Source organism: Haplochromis burtoni, unplaced genomic scaffold (genome assembly GCF_018398535.1).
Source record: "Haplochromis burtoni strain Fernald_Lab_line unplaced genomic scaffold, NCSU_Asbu1 Contig_775, whole genome shotgun sequence".
NCBI classification, from domain to species: Eukaryota; Metazoa; Chordata; class Actinopteri; order Cichliformes; family Cichlidae; genus Haplochromis; species Haplochromis burtoni.
The window spans coordinates 74,773-95,100 of NW_024583136.1; the positions used below are offsets into that span (position 1 = coordinate 74,773).

At 39.7% G+C, this 20,328-nt stretch overlaps 1 protein-coding gene across 6 annotated transcripts in view; it reads right to left on the minus strand.

Annotated features, from left to right (window-relative positions):
* Positions 1-892: 892 nt before the first annotated feature.
* The window catches only part of plekha6 (pleckstrin homology domain containing, family A member 6), a 44,351-nt gene continuing 24,915 nt past the window's right edge, over positions 893-20,328 (minus strand). For 5 of the 6 annotated variants that reach the window (XM_042215616.1, XM_014330363.2, XM_005950407.3 and 2 more), the window contains 12 exons: positions 18,665-18,736; positions 18,002-18,082; positions 16,968-17,117; positions 16,703-16,798; positions 11,444-11,555; positions 11,206-11,345; positions 6,260-6,427; positions 5,801-5,876; positions 5,433-5,536; positions 4,570-4,728; positions 3,491-3,637; positions 893-3,349 (listed from right to left, as the gene is read on the minus strand). In XM_042215616.1, coding sequence (XP_042071550.1) covers positions 3,197-3,349; positions 3,491-3,637; positions 4,570-4,728; positions 5,433-5,536; positions 5,801-5,876; positions 6,260-6,427; positions 11,206-11,345; positions 11,444-11,555; positions 16,703-16,798; positions 16,968-17,117; positions 18,002-18,082; positions 18,665-18,736 — 1,458 coding nt within the window. In that variant the 3' untranslated portion in view covers positions 893-3,196. The remainder of the gene's footprint in view (positions 3,350-3,490; positions 3,638-4,569; positions 4,729-5,432; positions 5,537-5,800; positions 5,877-6,259; positions 6,428-11,205; positions 11,346-11,443; positions 11,556-16,702; positions 16,799-16,967; positions 17,118-18,001; positions 18,083-18,664; positions 18,737-20,328) is intronic. The other variant, XM_014330366.2, reaches the window with a different exon arrangement.

A 20,328-nucleotide genomic window follows, 5' to 3' on the forward strand; every position in this document is an offset into this window, starting at 1 on the left:
GAGGTCACGCAGGAGGCGTTCCCATAGTGAGACACGAAACGAATGCTATGAAAGAGAACTCACAAATGCATTCCTTAAAGCAGATAATTCATGAACTGGACAGGAAATGGGGTGTTACTAATTTAAAAGGATCATCATTTAGCCTGGAGAAATAGTTTGCTGCTTTATAAGAAAGCCCTCCGCAAAGCCAGAACATCTTACTATTCATCACTGATTGAAGAAAATAAGAACAACCCCAGGTTTCTCTTCAGCACTGTAGCCAGGCTGACAAAAAGTCAGAGCACTGTTGAGCCAACCATCCCTTAAACGTTAACTAGTAATGACTTCAGGAACTTCTTAGAGGAAAAATCATTGATAACCACAGCCATATTATAGCTTTTATACTCTGGAGTGGACCGTACTTCAGAATCTTGTTAATACTACTGAGGAGGAGGACATTTCTAATTGCTCAACAAATATGAGGAAACACACAAACTGTTTGTGTGCAGTTTGTTGCACGTTTGATCTGCTAGCTAAACTTCTAAGGGAGAATGCAGAAAAAGAGCTAACTACACACAAAGATGGAGAAAGATGGATAGGACAGTGGAGGACGAAGAGAGGCTAAGAAAGGTTATATAAAGGTAACGATGTCACGGATCTGGGTCAGTGTTGACCCAGCATTTTCAGTTATTCTTGGTGAGGTATCAGTTCTTAGGTTTTGCGTTCTCATGTGTATTGCAGTTTCTGTTCAGTGTCTAGTCTGTCTCTGTGTCGTGTCTGCATCTTTGTTTAGTGGTTTCTTGTTTCCTGTCTCATTGTGAAAGTCTTTGTCTTATGTTAGTGTGTGCAGCTTAGCTCCCCCGTCTCGTTAGCCCTGATCTCCCCCAGCTGTGTCTCCCTTCTGTTACCCATTCCCTGATTACCACCCTGTGTATATTAGCCCTGTGTTGTCCTCAACCCAGTGTCGCGTCGTACCCTCAGATTATGCCTGTGTGTTTTTTGGTTTCTGTGTTCACGTCACTTCACGTTTGGTTTTCATGTCAGCAATAAAGCTGAGGTTTTGATTTACAATTCTGTGTTCGAGTCCTGCGCTTGGATCCTCCTCTCCGCCTGCCCGCACACAGAGCCCTGACAAACGATTGCTCAGTGATACTTGATAAACTGCAAATTTAAAGCTTTTTTTGTAATGTCACATTCATTAGAATTAGAATTTAGACTGGAATAACATTCTCATGTACTAAAATTATTATTATTATTATTATTATTATTATTTTAGCACAAGGTTTAGTTTAAGTTTGCACAAAAATAGCTGACAGAATTGTTCATTAAGGAGCTACTTTTTACTTTCTTACTTTGAGTACATTTCAGAGCCTGTACTTTCTCACTTTTACTCGAGTAAAGAAGTTGCTTCACTACTTTAAATTTCACTGGAATGTTTTCTTTTTTGTGAAAGTCTGTCATTTTGCCACCCCTCACAGTTTGTACTGACAAGTATGCTTAGTTATGTGTCAGTTTCATTTCATTATATACAGTAAATCCTAGTCTGATAAATTGAGTCAATGTAAAAGAGTCACACTGTTAAAACTGAAAGGTTTCCCTTTTCAGCTTTTGTATTGTCAGTTTGGGTTCCTTAATGGATATTGTATTTATTTTAGGTACATTGCTTTATATGTTTTTAGACCTGGGACATAGTAATTCTTCAAATTTTGGGGTATATAAAGTATTCCTTATTCTTACAAATATCATGGTTCTGGGTCCTTTTGACCCAGCATTTTATGTTTTTATGACCTGTTGTATTATGGTTTATGATTCTTTGTGGTATCCTGAGTTTATTCTGTGTTAACCTTTGTACTTTGTGTCTCCCTCTGTGCATCGGTGTTTATTTAATTGTGTGAGTGCTTGACCCTTGTTTCCCCTCCTTGTGTTCAGTGTTGGGAAGGTTACTTTTAAAATGTATTCCACTACAGATTACAGATTGCATGCCCTAAAATGTATTTTGTAAGGTATTCTGTTACGTTACGTTCTGTTACACGCGTATATAAAATAGGTCCGCGGCTCCCAACCATATTAAAGGGACCTCTGGCTAATACATCGGGTTTGTGTCAGGCTCTTAGCCAAAAACTAGCTTTACTTTGTTCTCTGGGTCACTTTGCTAGCGAGAGACAGAGAGAGGCGTAGAAAGGCTGCTTCAACGGAGCTTATTGTTTCGGAGGAAAACACGAACACAGCGTACAGTCGAGTCTTAATAGCTTACTTACAACTGGGCTACACTGCCCATGAGGCTACATTCTTCAGGGCTATGCCTGTCACACTCTGCCTATTGCCTTCAAATTAAATAATTTTTTGAACAATAATTTTTAAAAATATTTCTTTATGTCATTATGCGGACCGCAAGTAGAGCTGTCATAGGCCGTGGGATTGAGACACAGGCTTTAGAGCCTCTTGATGTGTGTTTTGATTGGGTTTCCACCGGCGTGGAATTACCAAAAATAGAGAGAGCATAGCCTAACATATGAAACAGTAAAAGATCGCTGTGTAATACATTTATTTCAACAACGTAACTGTATTCTAAATACCACCTTTTTAAATGGTAACTGTAACGGAATACAGTTACCCATATTTTGTATTTTAAATACATAATGCCGGTACATGTACTCTGTGACTCCCCAACACTGGTTGTGTTTTATTTCATCATGTTTCCCCAGCCCAGTCTGTGCTCTCCCCCATGCTCCTCTGTGTTCTCTCTCCCCCTCTGTGTACTTCCTGTTTTACTTTGATAGTCTCCCGTCAGTGTACATCATGTTGTGTTTGCTCCTGCCTGTCTCGTTATGATTATTTGTCTCAGCTGTGTTCCCCGTGTGCTCCCACGTCACTTGTTATCTTTCTCTGTATTGTGTCCACATCTCCCTCATGCTGTGTGCGTTTCACTCTGTGATTCTCCGTGACTTTTGTTTATATTATCCCAGTGTAGTATTGTATGTTTTTTCCCTTGAGTCAGCAATAAAGCTGCTTTTTGAGTTTGCATTTTTGCCTCTGTGAAGTCTGCTTTTGGGTCCGATATCCTGCCTGCCACTCAGCAACTCGTGACAACAAATTTGTTTTTCTAACCACAGTTCTCTTTTGAATATCATCTCCTTTTATTATAAATGAAGAGGTAAAAGATGTTACAAATTTAAAAATGTGTACAGCTTTAAATAAACAGACTTTTGCTAGAAATTTAAAGGAAGTTAAAACTGTACTTTGATTTGGCAATAAGGGTCTTGATTCGTTCTAGCTTCTTCTGCTTCTCCTTCTGCTCCTCTGGGCTCAAGAGAGTGTTATTCTCCACATCCAGGTAGCGTTCAGGGATCAGAACCTTGTCAGGAGCCATCTTTTATAACAAGAAAGAAAAAATCTCTTTTATCTTTGTCTTTTATGATTTTGGACACAAAGGTAAGCTATTATGATTCTATTGTGAACATACCTGCCTTAAAATAGCCACAAAGTTAATAAATGATTCAACTTATTTCACCTCTTTGCTGATGTTGTAATGCTCTGGTTCAATCTGTAAACGTCTCAGACGAGCAATTTCTTCCTCTGGTGACTCTTGCCCCTGTCCTCGAACTGCCTTCTCTAAGTCTTTGATGTCAATCTCATGAGCTGTCAGCCGCCTACGGACCTGTGAATACAAACACAAACTAGATAGGACACACAGGCAGATACAATCAAATCATCAGCTAGCTAAAATGCGTATACCCTAGTCATACAACTTTGGCCTATCTCAATCACTGGTTTTATATTTGTAAATATTGGCAATGTTTTTCAGTGGATTATCTTACCCACCTGGAAGTACCAGAAATGCAAACAGGTGGACAATACGCATGGTACATGGACTGGTTTTTACTTTCCTACCATATCTGAGTGCTCAAAGCACTTTACAGAATTTGCCTCGTTCCCACAAGCACTTTTTCTATGCAAGTGCTTTCTATCTAGCATTCACACACATTCATACTCCAATGGACGCACTGGAGAGCAACTTGGGGTTAGTATCTTGGAAAATTTAGCATACAGACTGGAGCAGGCAGGAATCGACCAACCAACCTTCCAATTAGCAGATGACCTTCTCTACCTTCTGAGCTACAGCCACCCCAGCGTGATCAGTGTAAATTGATCTCTATCATTCTGTCATTTTTACACATGAACTGACGGTGTTGGAGAATCACATTCACACAACAGGAGAAGGTCCATTTCAGATAAGTTGTAACTACTTGGTGTTTACATGGGTTATGTCTAGCTATTGTACCCAAGTGAATTTGCTAGACCACAACTTTCTCAGATGGGCTCACATGGAAATTACAAAGCTTTGTACTGGGGTAGGCAGGTATGACAGCAACAATTTGGGAAATCTGGGAAATGTGTGATATTGCGAAAAATTTCAAGCTGCAGTACATGTGTGAAAGTTCTTTCACACATGTACTGCTATGGAGCTATGCAGCTATGACTATCATCTGAAAAATAAACACATACATGATTCATTTTTTACTTTACCAGCTCACTGTGACAATACTACAATTAAATACATGACAAGGATCACCATTAGCTTGCTCATACCACTTTGTAATTGGCTGGAGACTGGCCTCCTGACAGGTTTAGGCTTCTCCTTTTGTCCCTCATAGAACTGCACTGGTTGCGACGAAGTCGCTCATTTTGTTCCTCCACACTCATCTTCATCTTAATTTCTGTGGGAAAAGCAGCACTTTTTGGGCGCTCCTATGACAGAGAACAGGCTTATTTTTAGAGATAATTTCTCTCATATAAAAATATAATAAAATGGATTATAAATAAATTAATGCTGTCAGTGATAATCTCGTTAAAATGACGTTAACGCCATTACCGCATTAACGCGGTGGAGATTTGTGGTTATGGCGGTTATGGCATTAACGTCATTTTAACGAGATTAACGCTGACAGCGCTAAAATGAATATCAACCTTGTAACAGTTGCAGTGGTGTGGTGTCTCTTTAAGACAATGTATGGGTTAGAGATGTCATAAGTATGCACCACTGCCCACTTTGGAGTATGAGATCCACTTGCTTGCAAGTGAGTTTATGGACTCGGACCTCTTTAACTTTTTGCAACGGGTTGTAGGAACACTGTGCTTCATGTATGATAATTAGTAGCTGTTCAATGGGTCTTTGTAAGGTTGAGTGTGCATTAAAATACAAGCACTGTGGAATTCCCAGTGCCAGTGTGGTCATGAGTTTTTCTGACTGTCTTGCTAAGTGTTTCCACCGCTCCTCTCAACCACTGAGTACAACCCACATTACAACCTCTTATGTGCATTCATGTCTAATGTTGTGAATATGACCCATTTCACATGTTTCTCAGTTCCACTGACCTGTTCATTGTTTATTATTGTTTGTTGTTTATTAAGGCTTATATTTTTTCTCTCCTAACCAGAGTGGGTTGACATACCCTGGAGACTCCATTAAGCACTCTGCTGTTACGGCGATGAACTTCAGTAAAGTTCCTCTGTGATTCATCAGTGGGGGATTTGGTTCTAGGAGGAACAATGCCAACTGTGCATGTGAAAAAATAAATACACTTATAAGTACAGGCCAAAAAAAACATGTTTGTATTCTCAAACATAACACTATGAGTCAGTCTTTAAAGTGTCACTTGATTAATTCATGCAATCAGACGTCAAAAGACAGAATACTGAATTTTTATCTTTAACTTGCTATTATAAGCGCCTTAAAGAATGTATCTCTGGGTTCTGCATACCCAAGTTATTGTTGTCATTGTTATTGCCATTTTTAAATCTTGATATTAAACTGTTGTACCTTTATTCATGGCGGACTGCCTGTCCTGGGCCTGCTCCTGAACATCACTGATATTGTTCGATTCTCCAAACTTGGGCTGGAATGCAGAGATGTTTTTATTTTGTCAGCACTGAACCTGAAGGTAGTGAACGATTCTAATACTGTTCAAAAAACTCAAGAATGCATTAGATAATGCCTTGTAATGGAAGAAACAGCTGGTACACCTGAAGAATCCCCAATGATGCAATCACACTATGGTTGAAAAAGTCTTCTTATTTTAAAGGAATTGCAGTAACCCATTCTTTAACAGTACTATACCTTTACTGTACAGCTGACCAGCTGCCAACTGAAGTGACAGTGCTGATCAAAATGTCCTCTTCAAGTACACATGACTTCTACAAATGTGATGCACCAAGGTTGGTTCACATTTTATTTCTTTCTCTAATGAAAGAGAGTATACCAGCAGAAATACCCAATTACCTTTCTGAAGTCAGAATCTTCACCACCAAGGTAATCAACATCGATGCCGAAGCTGTGTGGCCAGGTCGTGCTGTCAAAAGGCAGGGGAGGGATGGAGGGAGGAAAGGTATAGGAGGGATCCAATGGGTAATAGGATTTGGGAAGGGGAGGCCTAGGGGGAACACTTTCCTTGATCACCATAAGGGCAGTAGGGAGTGAAGAAGGAAGTTAACATAGGATAGGAGGAAGAGAGAGTGCTGCACATCAGGATAAGTGACAATAAGCCAGGCAAATTGCAAAGCAGAAATGTATTGATTGAGTTTCAGTCTAGTTAGTTAAAGAGTTGGATGAAAATCCCCAGCTGGTTGCTGAAACACTGATCACACCTTATAATAGCTAAACTCTAAGAAGCATTAAGACAGACTTAATTCAACATATGAAAATAATTATTTACGCATATTAATGTCTGTTAAGGTTCTCAGTCATCCAGGTCATCGTAGTCAAAGGAGCTTGCAAAGAAAAGCGTCTGGACTTCTTTGAGTTGCTTGAAGACGTTTCACCTCTCATCCGAGAAGCTTCTTCAGTTCTAAGTTCAAATGGTGGAGAGTCCCAGATATAAACCTAGTGGGAGTTTCCCCCCACAGAGGGACAAAAGGACCCCCTGATGATCCTCTAATCGCTTGAGCCAAGGTGTGAAACTGGGCGTGGGTCCCAATCAGCCAGAGTTTTGGGTGAGTTCATTGTGAAACCTGGCCCCACCTTATCATGCGAATTCCTGAGATCAGATGGCCCAGGATGTGAGTGGGCGTTAAGGCGTCTGGGAAGGGATCTCAAAACTGGATTATAGATGGCAGAGAGTTGGTGTCGTAAACCCCCGCCTCTGTTCAAAGATGGTCGCTCACAGTGGACATAGATGGCTTCTTTCACTCCTCTTTCAAACCATCTGTCCCCTCTGTCCAAAATGTGAACATTGGCATCCTCGAAAGAGTGTCCTTTATCCTTAAGATGCAGATGGACTGCTGAGTCTTGTCCTGTGGAGGTGGCTCTTCTGTGTTGTGCCATGCGCCTGTGAAGTGGCTGTTTGGTCTCTCCAATGTAGAGGCCCAGACCTCTACATTGGAGAGACCAAACAGTCACAAAGTCCAGACGCTTTTCTTTGCAAGCTCCATATTAATGTGGAATCAAGTAATATGAAAGTTCAAGGCATCGTCTTTTCACAAACTAATGTTAATCTAAAGTATTGATCTAAAGATGGTCTTAAGTGTTGACCATAAACCTAACACTGGCCAGCCAAGTAAGAGCCGTATACCTGTCAAATTTAAACTAAAACATTATACGGTAGGGCTGCACAGCAATTGTGAGGTTTGAAACAGGCTTGATTGTTTACAAGAATATTAAGGGTATAGAGTGCAAAACTACATCTTAACCCTTAAACCATACCTCAAGTAGAACAGTGTGGTAAAAAGCACTGATCATGCACTCTTCCCTTCTTATCTTAACATCTAATATCTTAGACTTGTCACCTCTTTGTATTTCTATTTGTATTCTATCCCTTTATTCTATCCCCCACCTCCTCCTTTTTGGTTGGTTTTATTTTTGTTTATTTCTCTTGCCTGTCTTGCTGTATACATCATAATACAATGTAATAGCTGAAATAAAACAAATTAAAATGAATAAATAAATAGATTAAAGATTCACATGAAGAGGATGGACCCATAGACACTCTAGCTGTTCGTGCAATAGCAAAATGTGTTTGGCACCATAATGCATTCAGATCACAATTCGGATAGGACAGGATTTTTTTAAATACTTTATCTCTTCTTCTTATTTACCTCTTCTTAAGTTGTTCAGAACTTTAGTTGTTCAGTTGAAGTTGATGTTGATACTAAAATAATTAGGAAACAATTTGAAATTAATCTAAAATAATTTGGCTTTGACTTTGTTCTTTATTTTATTGACAGGGAAACTGGAATTCAAGCCTGAATATTTGTCATTGTCCTTGACCCAGTGCTTTGCACACACACACACACACACACACACACACACACACACACACACACACACACACACACACACAAAACAAGGTGCACGTCAGGTGTTGAGAAACCAGGACACCTTGATGAGAAGGGGGCTACTGGAACAAGATGGCATAAGTGGGAAAGAGAAGAAAATAGGGCGCTGTTGATATCGAAACAGCTAGGAGCTCAGTATTTCAACATTCAGAAGAAGGAACTGCTCTCACAGCTAGAGATTGACAAGGTACAAAACAAATGTTATGGCAAGGGGGAGCCTGGACAACATGTCAGGGGGATCAAGTATCAGAGCTGCAGAGAGGTGCAATGAAGAAGGTGCCTAAGACGTACAGCAAGCTGTCCATACTGGAGGCCTTGGAAACTGCCAAGCAAAGATTCACAGCCTTGGCCAGCCACTTGACAAGGTACACCAGAGAAATAGAAAGCAGGAGAATGAACCAGCTGTTCTCTGCAGAACCATCCAAAGTGTACTCTCAGTGGCAGGGGAACAGTATGAGAACAATATGAGAACAGCACCAACAAAGCTGGAGACTGGAAAATACTGAAAGAACATATATGAGAAGGATGCAACTCATAACAGCAATGCTCAGTGGCTAGTGGATCTAGAAGCAGACCACAGGAACCTCCATGAACAGGGTCCAGTAACCATCACAGTGGCAGACATCCAAGAAAGGGTCTCCAGTATGAAGAGTTGGACAGCACCAGGCCCCGACATGGTTCACACCTAATGGATGAAGAAGCTGACTGCACTCCACAAGCGTCTGGCAGCACAAATGAACCAGCTGCTTGTCGATGAGAGACACCCAGAATGGCTAACTGAAGGCCAGGCAATCCTGATCCCCAGAAGGGACCGGTCCCATCCGGCCAATAACCTGCCTCAGTACCACCTGACAGTCATCATAGTGGCTAAGATGAACAGGCATATGGCTCAATACATGAGCGGGGCACAGAAAGGGATTGGCAAGAATACCAGAGGCGCAAAACACCAGCTACTGGGAGACAGACCAGTCACATCAGACTGCAAGATGAGGCTGACTAACGTGTGCACTACCTGGATTGATTACAAGACGGCCTATGACTTAATGCCCCACAACTGTATCCTGGAATGCCTAGACCTATACAAGATCAACAGGACCCTAAGATCCTTCACCAGGAACTCAATGGGGATGTGGCGTACAACACTAGAGGTCAACTTTAAGTCCATAGCACAAGTCAGCATCAAGTGCGGGATCTACCAAGGAGATGCTCTGTCCTCACTGCTGTTCTGCATAGGCCTGAACCCCCTCAGTGAAATCATTGACAAGACTGGCTACGGATACTGACTACGGAGTTGAGCAGTTGTTAGCCACCTCCTCTACATGGATGACATCAAGCTGTATGCCGATTCACTGATCCACACCACCAGGATATACAGCAATGACATCGGAATGTTGTTCGGATTGGAGAACCTGGTACCTGGGAATCCCACAGGCAAATGGGAACAACGAGGAGCCCGTTAGGAAAGATGCAAACACCAAGTACCTGCAGAAGGTCAGGCAAGTCTTGAAGAGTCAGCTGAATGGTAAGAACAAGATCCTGACATCAAGACCAGGATGCTCCTGACCATGCTTGGAGGGTTTCACTCCAAGTCCAGCACCCTGAGGCTGTATGCTAAGTGGAAGGAAGGAGGCCAGGGACTGGTGAGTGTCAGTACCACAGTCCATGATGAGACAACAAAAATCCTTGAGTACATCAAAAAGACAGCCACAACTGACTGTGTGCTCAGTGAATATCTTAGGCAGCAGAAACCCAAGAAAGAGGAGGAACCATCATGGAAGGACAGGCCCCTGCACAGTATGTACCACCGACAGATAGAGGAAGTGGCTGACATCCTACCAGTGGCTGGACAAAGCTGGACATTTAGACTGGTTGGGCAAACTCACGTGCATCCTTGAATATCCTTGAGTGGATAAAGAGGAGTTCTAAGACAAGGAACGAAACTGCTTTGTTCCTCCTGAATCTAAGGTTCAACAAACAGATGGACTCCCCTCTCCAGTCCTGGCATAGACTTTCCCACTGTGATCCCCCTATAATTGGAGCATAATCTCTTGTCCTCTTTCTTAAATATGGGAACAACTACCCCAATCTCCCATTTTAAAGGCACCACTCCAGACCTCCACAGAACATTGCAAAAAAAACATGGCAGCCAGGACAGCTATAGCATGGCAATATGATGCTATGAACAGCTAATAAATAAATGATTTGTTCTTAAATTTAGAAATAGTGAAGCCATTATTTAGAAATTATGAAAACACCTTTCATCAAACAGGTTGTATATTAAGTTATTAATTAAGAATAAAAATGTCATACCTGTGTTTTTTTAAATGCACACTGATGTAATGAACTATTTACTTAAACACTTACTGAATGAGCCCGATGTTAGGAAACACCCCAGTAATCATGGGAAAACTAACAATGATCCAGATGTAAGCATGTTACGACATGTTTTCTGAGGACAAGCTTGGCTTCATTTCTGCAACCTTCGAAGGTTAACTAATTAATCTCTCGAGTATCAGAATGGATATGGATTGCATCTGAGTGCTGATTGGTATATTCAGAATATTGGCATTGTACACCAAGAAAACTGGTCTGTTCTCTGGCCTTTCCTGGGTTTATAGCTTAGTTAGTCCCTTTTTGATCTATTTCCTCCTCTACAGGGTTTAATGTCCTTAAGGACTCCCTGAGGTTCTAGAAAGCTAGAGTAATCTATGAAAAGTATGCTCACAGTTTTCACAACCATAATAATTTATATGTTCTGCATACGACGCTGGGTCAGCTTCCCTATAACTTTGGGGTCCATGGTTTGGCATTTTGTCAGGTTTGAAATTAGGCACAAGGCATGGCTTGGGACATTTAGAATTTCCTCTTCTATGCAATTTAGGATTAAGTGCTTACCTTCAGACCCAACTCCTTGGTTGGAGAAGCCTGGCAAACAGGCACTGGGGAGTAGGGGCTCAGCGGACTGGTAAGGCTTACTGAGCTCAGTGGGCTTGCTGGACTATTGGTGGTAAAGGACCCTGATGCACCACTGTCAACTGAAAAGAGAAACAAACTTAAAGTGTCAGGAAAAGGCCATTAGATAGAAGGTAGAAACACAGGCCATTATGTTCAAGATTAGTTTAGTTTCTTTTACCTCTACCCTTGGCTGTTTTTATGCCTCTGGATAAGCTGTTCTTTTGTAGACCTTCTAATACATCCTGGACTCTCCAAAACTCTTTTTGGATGTGCCGCCGAACTAATTCACTCTAAAAAGAAATGACAAGGAAAAATAGCAGAAATTAGACCCTAATACTAATAACAGTCAGGTCCATTTATTAATTTCAGTTATGTGGAAAAAATGTGGAATTGGTGTTCCCCCGGATAAGCTGGAGGAGGTGGCTGGGGAGAGGGAGGTCTGGGCCTCTTTGCTTAGGCTGCTGCCCCCGCGACCTGGCCCCGGATAAAGCGGATGAAGATGGATGGATGGAAAAAAATAACTGCATGTCATCGAAATTGCTGGCATTTTTTTTTGTTTCATTTTAACAAAAAAAGAGGAAAAAACAAACAAAATCTGTTGTTATGGAATCATTAAAGGATTAGATATATATAAAATATATGATAGCAGACCTCCACTAAGATAGCAGAGAATATCATTCTGAGTACTTACTTCGCATGCACTAGTATTTGTAATATACTCATTTTGTTTTCTTTGTTTTTTCTAAATGTTGTTTAAAAAGTTTGTAGTGCAGTAAAAATTAGATAACATGACATATTTTTACTTTGATTACACAAAGATTACGTAGAAGTAATGGATAATAGGTCTTTGTACTTTTCTCGATATATATCTTGTGTTTTTTGTTTAGCGTTGCCCTGTTTAGTTTTGATAATTTTTCTCAGTCTCCCCATGACTGTTTGTTTTTTTGTTCAGCCAGAAATAAACGGCTCTCTTTTTGTTTGCTCCATTTCTGTCTCCATTTATCTGCCTTTGGGTCCACACACTCCACTCCACGCCATCAGCTACAGCAGACATGAAACATCCCAATGGCATTCAACTCTGGATAATATGGGTCTTCGGAAAGAAGACTCAAATCAGGCTCGACTCCCTAAAATAACTCTCAAAGGCGCATTTTATGAGCTGGAGAGGAATGGCATCTCACTAGTTTAGAAGATGATCGTTTAGGCTGGAAAGAGTTTGCTCCTCCATAAAGCTCACTAAGTCACTGACTTAAGAAAATAAGAGGTTTATTTTCAGAGTCATAGCTCTGTTAAGCCAAGCATTCCTTTAACCTTAACCAGTAACAACTTTATGAATTTCATTACACAAAGATTTTTAACCATTAGAGAATTATTTATTCATAACATCTGACTGCTCAAAGAAATACTACCATAAATTAATGCTTTAATCATATAAAGGCGCTCAATCAGTCCCTATTACTGGGCTGCATACCACAGGCCTTTAAGGTGGCAGTGATTAAACCATTACTTAAAAAGCCATCACTTTACTCAACTGTCTTAGCTAATTAAAGACATTCTCTAACTATCCTTTTATCTGAAAAATTCTTGAAATAGCAGTCATAAAACAGCTAACTGATCATCTGCAGAGGAACTATTTATTTGAAGAGCTTCAAAAAGGCAGAAACATGATTACTGAAGATCACAATGATCTTCTTATGGCCTCTGACAGTGGACTTACCGTGTGCATGTTTTACTTGACCTCAGTGCAGCTTTAGATACTGTTGATCATTGCGTTTTATTACAGAGCATGTCACAGGTATTAAAAGGTACTGTGCTGCAATGGTTTGAATCATATCTATCTGATATACTCAAATTTGTTCATATTAATGTGGAGTCCTCTTCATACAATGAGGTTAATTACAGAGTTCACAGGCTTATGTGCAAGGATATGTTCTATTTAAATTATACATGCTTCCCATCTTATCTTAAAAACCTGATAGTCTACCACTTTGTTCTTAGACTGCTGGCTTACTTGTCATGGTACTCCAGTCCTTCTGTGTGTCCACTTTGCCCTAATCTCCTCCTGTGCACATATTTTCTGCCTCTCCCTCTGTTTTAATCAGGTTTGTACAGTTGTTGTTGGGTTGGGACCTTAGTTACACTACAGTGCAACATGTCACAATTAAAAGCTAATCTTTAGCTATTAGCAGTCGCTTATTGACAAAGTAGTTCACTTTTTGCTGGAATCTCCTGCTCTAATTACATCCCACCATCTATTTTCTGACCATGACAATTATACCTTCTTCCATCTCATCCTCACTCTGTTGTTGGGACTGCTAATCCAGAATTCAAAATTGTGCTCCTCACATACAAGGTCTTAAATAATCAGGCCCCATCTTATCTTAATAACCTTGTAGTACCATATCACCCTATTAGAGCACTTCGCTCTCGCTCTGCAGGCCTACTTGTTGTTCCTAGAGTATTTAAAAGTAGAATGGGAGGCAGAGCCTTCAGTTTTCAGGCCCCTCTTCTGTGGAACCAGCTTCCAGTTTGGATTCAGGAGACAGACACTATCTCTACTTTCAAGATTAGGCTTCAAACTTTCCTTTTTGCTAAAGCATATAGTTAGGGCTGGACCAGGTGACCCTGAATCCTCCCTTAGTTATGCTGCAATCAGTGTAGGCTGCTGGGGGATTCCCATGATGCATTGGGTGTTTGTTCTTCATTCACTATGTGTTAATAGACCTCTCTGCACTGAATCATACTCGTTATTTATCTCTGTCTCTCTTCCGCAGCATGTCTTTATCCGGTCTTCCTTCTCTCACCCCAACTGGTCGCAGCAGATGGCCCCGCCCCTCCCTGAGCCTGGTTCTGCCGGAGGTGTCTTCCTGTTAAAAGGGAGTTTTTCCTTCCCACTGTCACCAAAGTCCTTGCTCATAGGGGGTCATATGATTGTTTTTGTTTTTTTCTCTGTATGTATTATTGTAGGGTCTACCTTACAATATAAAGTGCCGTGAGGCCACTGTTGTTGTGATTTGTTGCTGTATAAATAAAATTGAATTAAATTGAAAATTCAATTATCCATTCTCTGGCACTTCTTGGGTATATATAATGAAAGGTGTTGGATTGGCTAATTGGTCATGATCGACTCTGGGCTGGACCAATTACAGCCGAGGAGGCCGGATGCACCCTCCCCCTTGTTTAGCAATCACGTGATTTTCGCAAATTGCATGCCGGGAACTCGTGGCAAAACAATCCAAGTACCGCATCAAATGCAAGCATTTGCAGCACCGCAAAACGTTCATTCTCCGGTTCCAATACCTTCTTGGTTTTCTTTGCCGCACAAAAAAGGAATGTACAAAACAAAAGGAGAACAATGCCGGTCCGTACAAAGACAGACTCGACGAAAAGACAAAGAAAAGATACGAGGAAAAAATCAAAGGAGTGAAAGGGTCAGACCCTTACGAGCACACAGAGTGGACAAAAGACGTTAGCGTGCTGCCCAACTTTCACCACGCTCATATTTATAATTACACGGTTCTTGGAGTGAGTGCATACACTCATGAAGTTTCGTAACTTCAGGTCACTGCAACAAGCCCAGGTACAGTTTACCGACGGATGGGTACAGGACCTTGAAATGCACCGTGTAGAAAGTAAAGACCATCGTACGAACAAAGGTAAGTTTACCAGTCTCACAAATCGTCGTCATAAATACACATTCGTTAACCGTTTATTAATATAACCTTTGAGCTCAATGGTAATTTATTAGTAGTGGAAATAATTTCTGGTTCATTACAGAAATGTAGCAGTGACAATAATATTGTATGTTGTAATCGTACTGGACAATTAGTGATACAAAACAACTGTTTTATCCTGTGAATAAAAGTATATGTTTTTGTCAGTGTACCATGGTAATAACAGAAGCGAAACGCAATATTGTGTCAGGACAATTTACTATTTATACACAATAAACAAAGAAGCATAGCGCGACAATTTCTGTTCAGCGCCAGACTTGCTTGTAACCTATATCACCAATTATGTTAAGAAAAATGACGTCTTAACTACTACAAAACTCTGACCTTTGTGGGAATGCTTGGAGCAGACTAACATGTGAGCTGGAGTGTTCTGGGACGTTATATTTGGTATATCCAGACCATCCGTCGGCTCTTACTTCGGAAACATGGCTTAAAAAATTTCTCTTCAACGACGTAATCCGATTTAAAAAAAAAAAACGATCTCTTTACCCGTCGGCTTCCCGTGGCTGTCATGCGACCGGCTATTGAAGTTAATAATACAACAGCTTCTTGCCATTTTTTGGGTTTATTTTTATCGCTGTGTAACTGAGTTCAATTGAAAGCCTGCGTGCGCTAGTACCTCTTGCCACAAGTTCCCAGAATCCTTTGCGGTTTTACCCCTGAATGACGTCACATTTTCAATCTTTATCCTGGTGGGCCGGTCTCTAGTCAAAATGCCCGGGCCGATTTTTTGTCCCAATCCAGCCTTGGCTCCACCTTTTTGTGTTTGTTCATCTTTATCAACCACTTCTCCCCCACTAAACTCTGTTCCACAAGGTGCACCCAGGGAAGGTAAAGGAGGGGCCGGTAACATAAAGAGATTAGATTAGGAAATCAGTGTCAGAAATTACAATGAACAAATGGGCTGCAAGTGCTTGTAGGACTGGTGAGCAGCGGACTCTGTTTTAAAGTGAGATTTAGGTTTAGGTGTTGATATTACTGGATTTTTATCAATTGAGAGAGTCAATACAACGTTGTTTAGTTAATAATTAGAAACTGGCAGAAAAAGCAGGCTCACTTTGCTTAATTTAAACGTTCCAAATTAATCACAAAATGTGCATATCCTGCATATCTGGCTTTTTTCAATTTAATCTCATTTTTTCCACACAGTGACAAACTTGTTAAATTAGCCTCTGGAATTACTTATCTTTAATTCACACAAGCTTAATATTTAAAATTGTTTTCCAGTGTCACTTTGACACAAATCAACAGAATGTAGCCAGCCAACCTCCTTTGACCTAAGGTTGCAAAAACCCTATAATAGCCAGTTGCTGTAAAAATATTTAATCAGATTTTTAGATTAACTTATATCACATCAAAACCTCTGCTGTCTTGTTTTCGTTTTTTGTTTTGTTGTCATCATTAAAAATCATTCAAAACAGACAAATAAAGAAAAAATGACAGTTACTACAAATAAAAAAAAGTAGATGGTGGTGGCTGGCTGAATAATTATGACTAGATAATCTCTTACTGTAAAATAACCTAAAAATAATGATTAATTAAAAAGGGGGGGGGGGGATTACAGATATGATGATATTGTTCAATTCAATTTCAATTAAATTTTATTTATATAGCGCCAAATCACAACAAAAGTCGCCTCGAGGCGCTTTATATTAATAATAATATTAATAATATATGTATTATATTACATTGTGACCTTTTACCTGTCCTCCAGCATTAAGCTGCTCCCACAGGTCTCCATGGATGGCATTGGCCTCATCCTCTAATGCTTCAAACTCCATGCAAGCAGTTGTTAAAGCCTGAGAGACATACAAAAAAAAATAAAAATAGTATTATTTATACTGTCAGCGATATTCAGACTGTTTGATTTAGACATATAACAAATAGAACATTTAATGAGCAGATGTACATTGCACAATCACGTGGAGCTGTGCATTTTTTGAAATACAGACAAGTTACTGAACTCACACTGGAGGCCTGGGAGAGCTCCCCTCTGATGTTAATCAGCTGGTTCTGCTGGGTTTCCTTTTTGAACTGCAGCTTTTCCATGATTAAAGGCTGGTTATGGTATATCTCCATTTCCTGATGAGTAGCCAACAGTGCTTCCTCTAGGCTGTCCTGGTAACAGCAAGTGTTTTGTTGAAAATTAGTTTTTCTGCTTATTTAGTAAATAGACAGTGCACTGCAACATCCCTGTTGATCTATTTAAGAGAACATACACATTTCATCTAAATATTCGGATGTAAGGTTATAATGGTTTCACATAAATAAATGAGTGAAATTATTAGCTACGATACATGCTAACTGACCAGAAGAAACACTACATTGTGCACTAATTTAACGCAAGAGTCAGAAGACGTTGATTCAACTCTGTGGTCATTAATTGTGCTGTAGTTAGTGGGGTTGTTGTATTGGAACAATTCAGCCTCACCGCAGGGAGTAAAACTACTTGGTTAGGGTTAGAAAAAAATCATGCTTTGGGTTAAAACACAACAGATAACACTTTTTTCAAAGCTTGCCAGAGCGACGCATCCCCTCAGAATCCACATAGGCACGAGACATTCCTCCAGTTGAAATACATTTGTTTCAAAGTCGTGCTGACTGTAATGAAAAAAGAGGCCAGGGTGGTGAAAAACAAAACAACTTTCAGTGTAAAGAGGTCCCGTACAACAACACCACAAAATACAGCTTGAAGTCACCACAAATTAAGTGTTGACTAAAGGTAAGGTTGTATTAATAGCTAGGTTGTTCTAATGTACTGAGTTAAACTGCTTTCCTCTGATATATAAAGTATATTATCTTCAAATATGGTTAGGACAAATAAGGCTTTATGGGTTTCCTTTACCATGACAGTAGTACATTGCTGTGTTCAGTAGCTATTAAAAAACTCCAGTGATTTCATAGTTTTATACTAATACCCTAAATTTGGCCATCTTCACAGGACGAAGCGTTTCTTAAGAATTTCACAATAAAATGTCAGATTTCCGAGGAAAATTGTGTACCTTATTCATTCTCAGTCTGTGGACAACTGCCTCATGGTCTTTCAAAATCTGGTTCTGCTCACATAATCGCCCCAAGAGCTTCTGTGTAACAAGGAGTGGTTATTTTGTGAATTTGAGAGACACCAGGAAGGAAATATAAAACAAAGACAGGACAGCAGTGTGTATATGTCAGTAAAAAATATACAGCATAGTATATATGTGCACAAAAACGTCACATTTGTATGCAATATGTGACTCTTAATCTGCTACCCCTTCTAGTTTCAACCACTAAACTGAGTAGCAACTGATTTCAGACATTTAATAAATAGGGTTACTGTAATTATATTTTTTATTGTTTTGCTGACAATGTTCACCCTCATGCAAAAACTAGGAAAACTATATTGTAAATATATTATTGTGGACTTCTTGATGCATTCTCAATCATCCAGGAAAGTAAATCTCCAAAAGTTGATTCTGTTCATCTGGACGTAGCGTTTTCAAAAACGCTACATCCAGATGAACAGAATCAACTTTTGGAGATTATTGTGGACTGTAAGGTTGAGATTAGGTTCCTAGTCTACAGGACATACAAACATGGGGAAATGAGTGCTCACATACTTCTCACCATGCACTGTATAAAAAAATAAAAAGCACATCATTTGGGTGTGAATGCGAAACTCTTACACTGGTTTCGATCTCATTGAGTTTCAGTGTAGGATGCAGTTCTCTGTAGTTTATATCCTGGAAAGGAGGCACCTGTAAAAAATGATTTGCCTGTCATTATCAATCAGAGACTGTATACTGTTCCACTGAGACGAAAACAAAATTAAAATATATATTCTGGTCTTTATTAAAGTAATGTAAAGCCCAATTACATCTTTACATTGAAATAAAATCTCAATGATTCTATTTATTCACAAAGTTATTGAGATCAATGGTTATGTTCTTTCTGAGATCAACAGTTCCTGTACTGTTAAACTTGACTAAATTGAGCTATGTAACGGTTTTCAATCTAGTCAACATGACTGTATTAAAATTACATACCAACAAAAACAAACAAAACCAACAAGTACATAAAATAAAACAAAATCATAAATTTCCACTTTTTTCTAAAAATTTCAATTCACCCCTTTAAAAGGGTGATAAATAATTAGAAAGCAAACAGTAATGTCAAGGTTGAGCTTAAACATAGGCAATTCAGAAGTGTGAGAGAAAAAAGCAAAACAACATGTGACCACATTAGCGAAACCAATATTTCAAATTATGGGATCCCCGATAATCACAGCAGAAGGGGTAAAAAGACGAGCATGACACGGATTGCTTTTGGATTGACTAAATCCTGTTTATGTTGTGGGGTGGTGACATTAAGATTGTAAGTAACAAATCTGTATCGCAACCAATGTTCTGGCCACACACGAGAGAGTGTTTGATATATTTTGGGACTACGACTATAAATAATTAGCAGTTTTCACAACTGTGGCTCAAATATCCTGCCAAGTGCAGCATTCAGTTATGTTGAATTCACTCTAGAGATCTTCTTGTCACTATGCTTGCACATTTTAATTTTAATGCCATAAATGCCAGTGAATCAGACCTGAATTCAGCTGATTCTCCATGTATATCTTCAATGAAATCTCAGCTGCAGGGGAGGGGTTGAGTGTACAATAAAATAAGCAGTCACCATTATTCCTTAGTGCTAGTGGTGCTGAAACCCAGTAGTGTGATGACAAATCGATGACCTCCACAACAGTTGGAGGTAGTGATGGGATTTCCAGCTCTTTTTAGAGAACCGGCTCTTTCGGCTCGGCTCACTAAGAAGAGCCGGCTCTTTCGGGTCCCAAGCGGCTCTTCAGATTGTTTTGTTGCTTTAATTTATTATTAACAACAATATAAAATTATGCAGAAAAGGAATTAGTAATGTAAAAAAAAATGTGGTTTTATTTGTATATGCTTATAAATAAATATATACGGTGGCCCCTTGAAACAAAGCACGTACAAATCCCAAAGCACGTACAAACTCCAAAACACATTTCTAGCGTTAACTGAACTTCCAAAACAGAGCTACCTAGATCACTTAAATTGCACAATTGAAAGCATATGTGTATTGTTTGTGTATTTATACACAAGCACTCATATATATTCAAATAATTCAAAACCTTTTCATTTACCTGTTACTACCACACACCAAATCCAGTCGTTGGTACTTCCTGGCTTGTGTAGCCACTAGGTAACAAAAGCTCAACACTGCGCCTAGCATCATGGAGCACTTCTGTTGTGTTTTGTATGTGCTTCGGAGTTTGTACGTGCTATGGAGTTTTTACGTGCTATGGAGTTTTTACGTGTTTTGG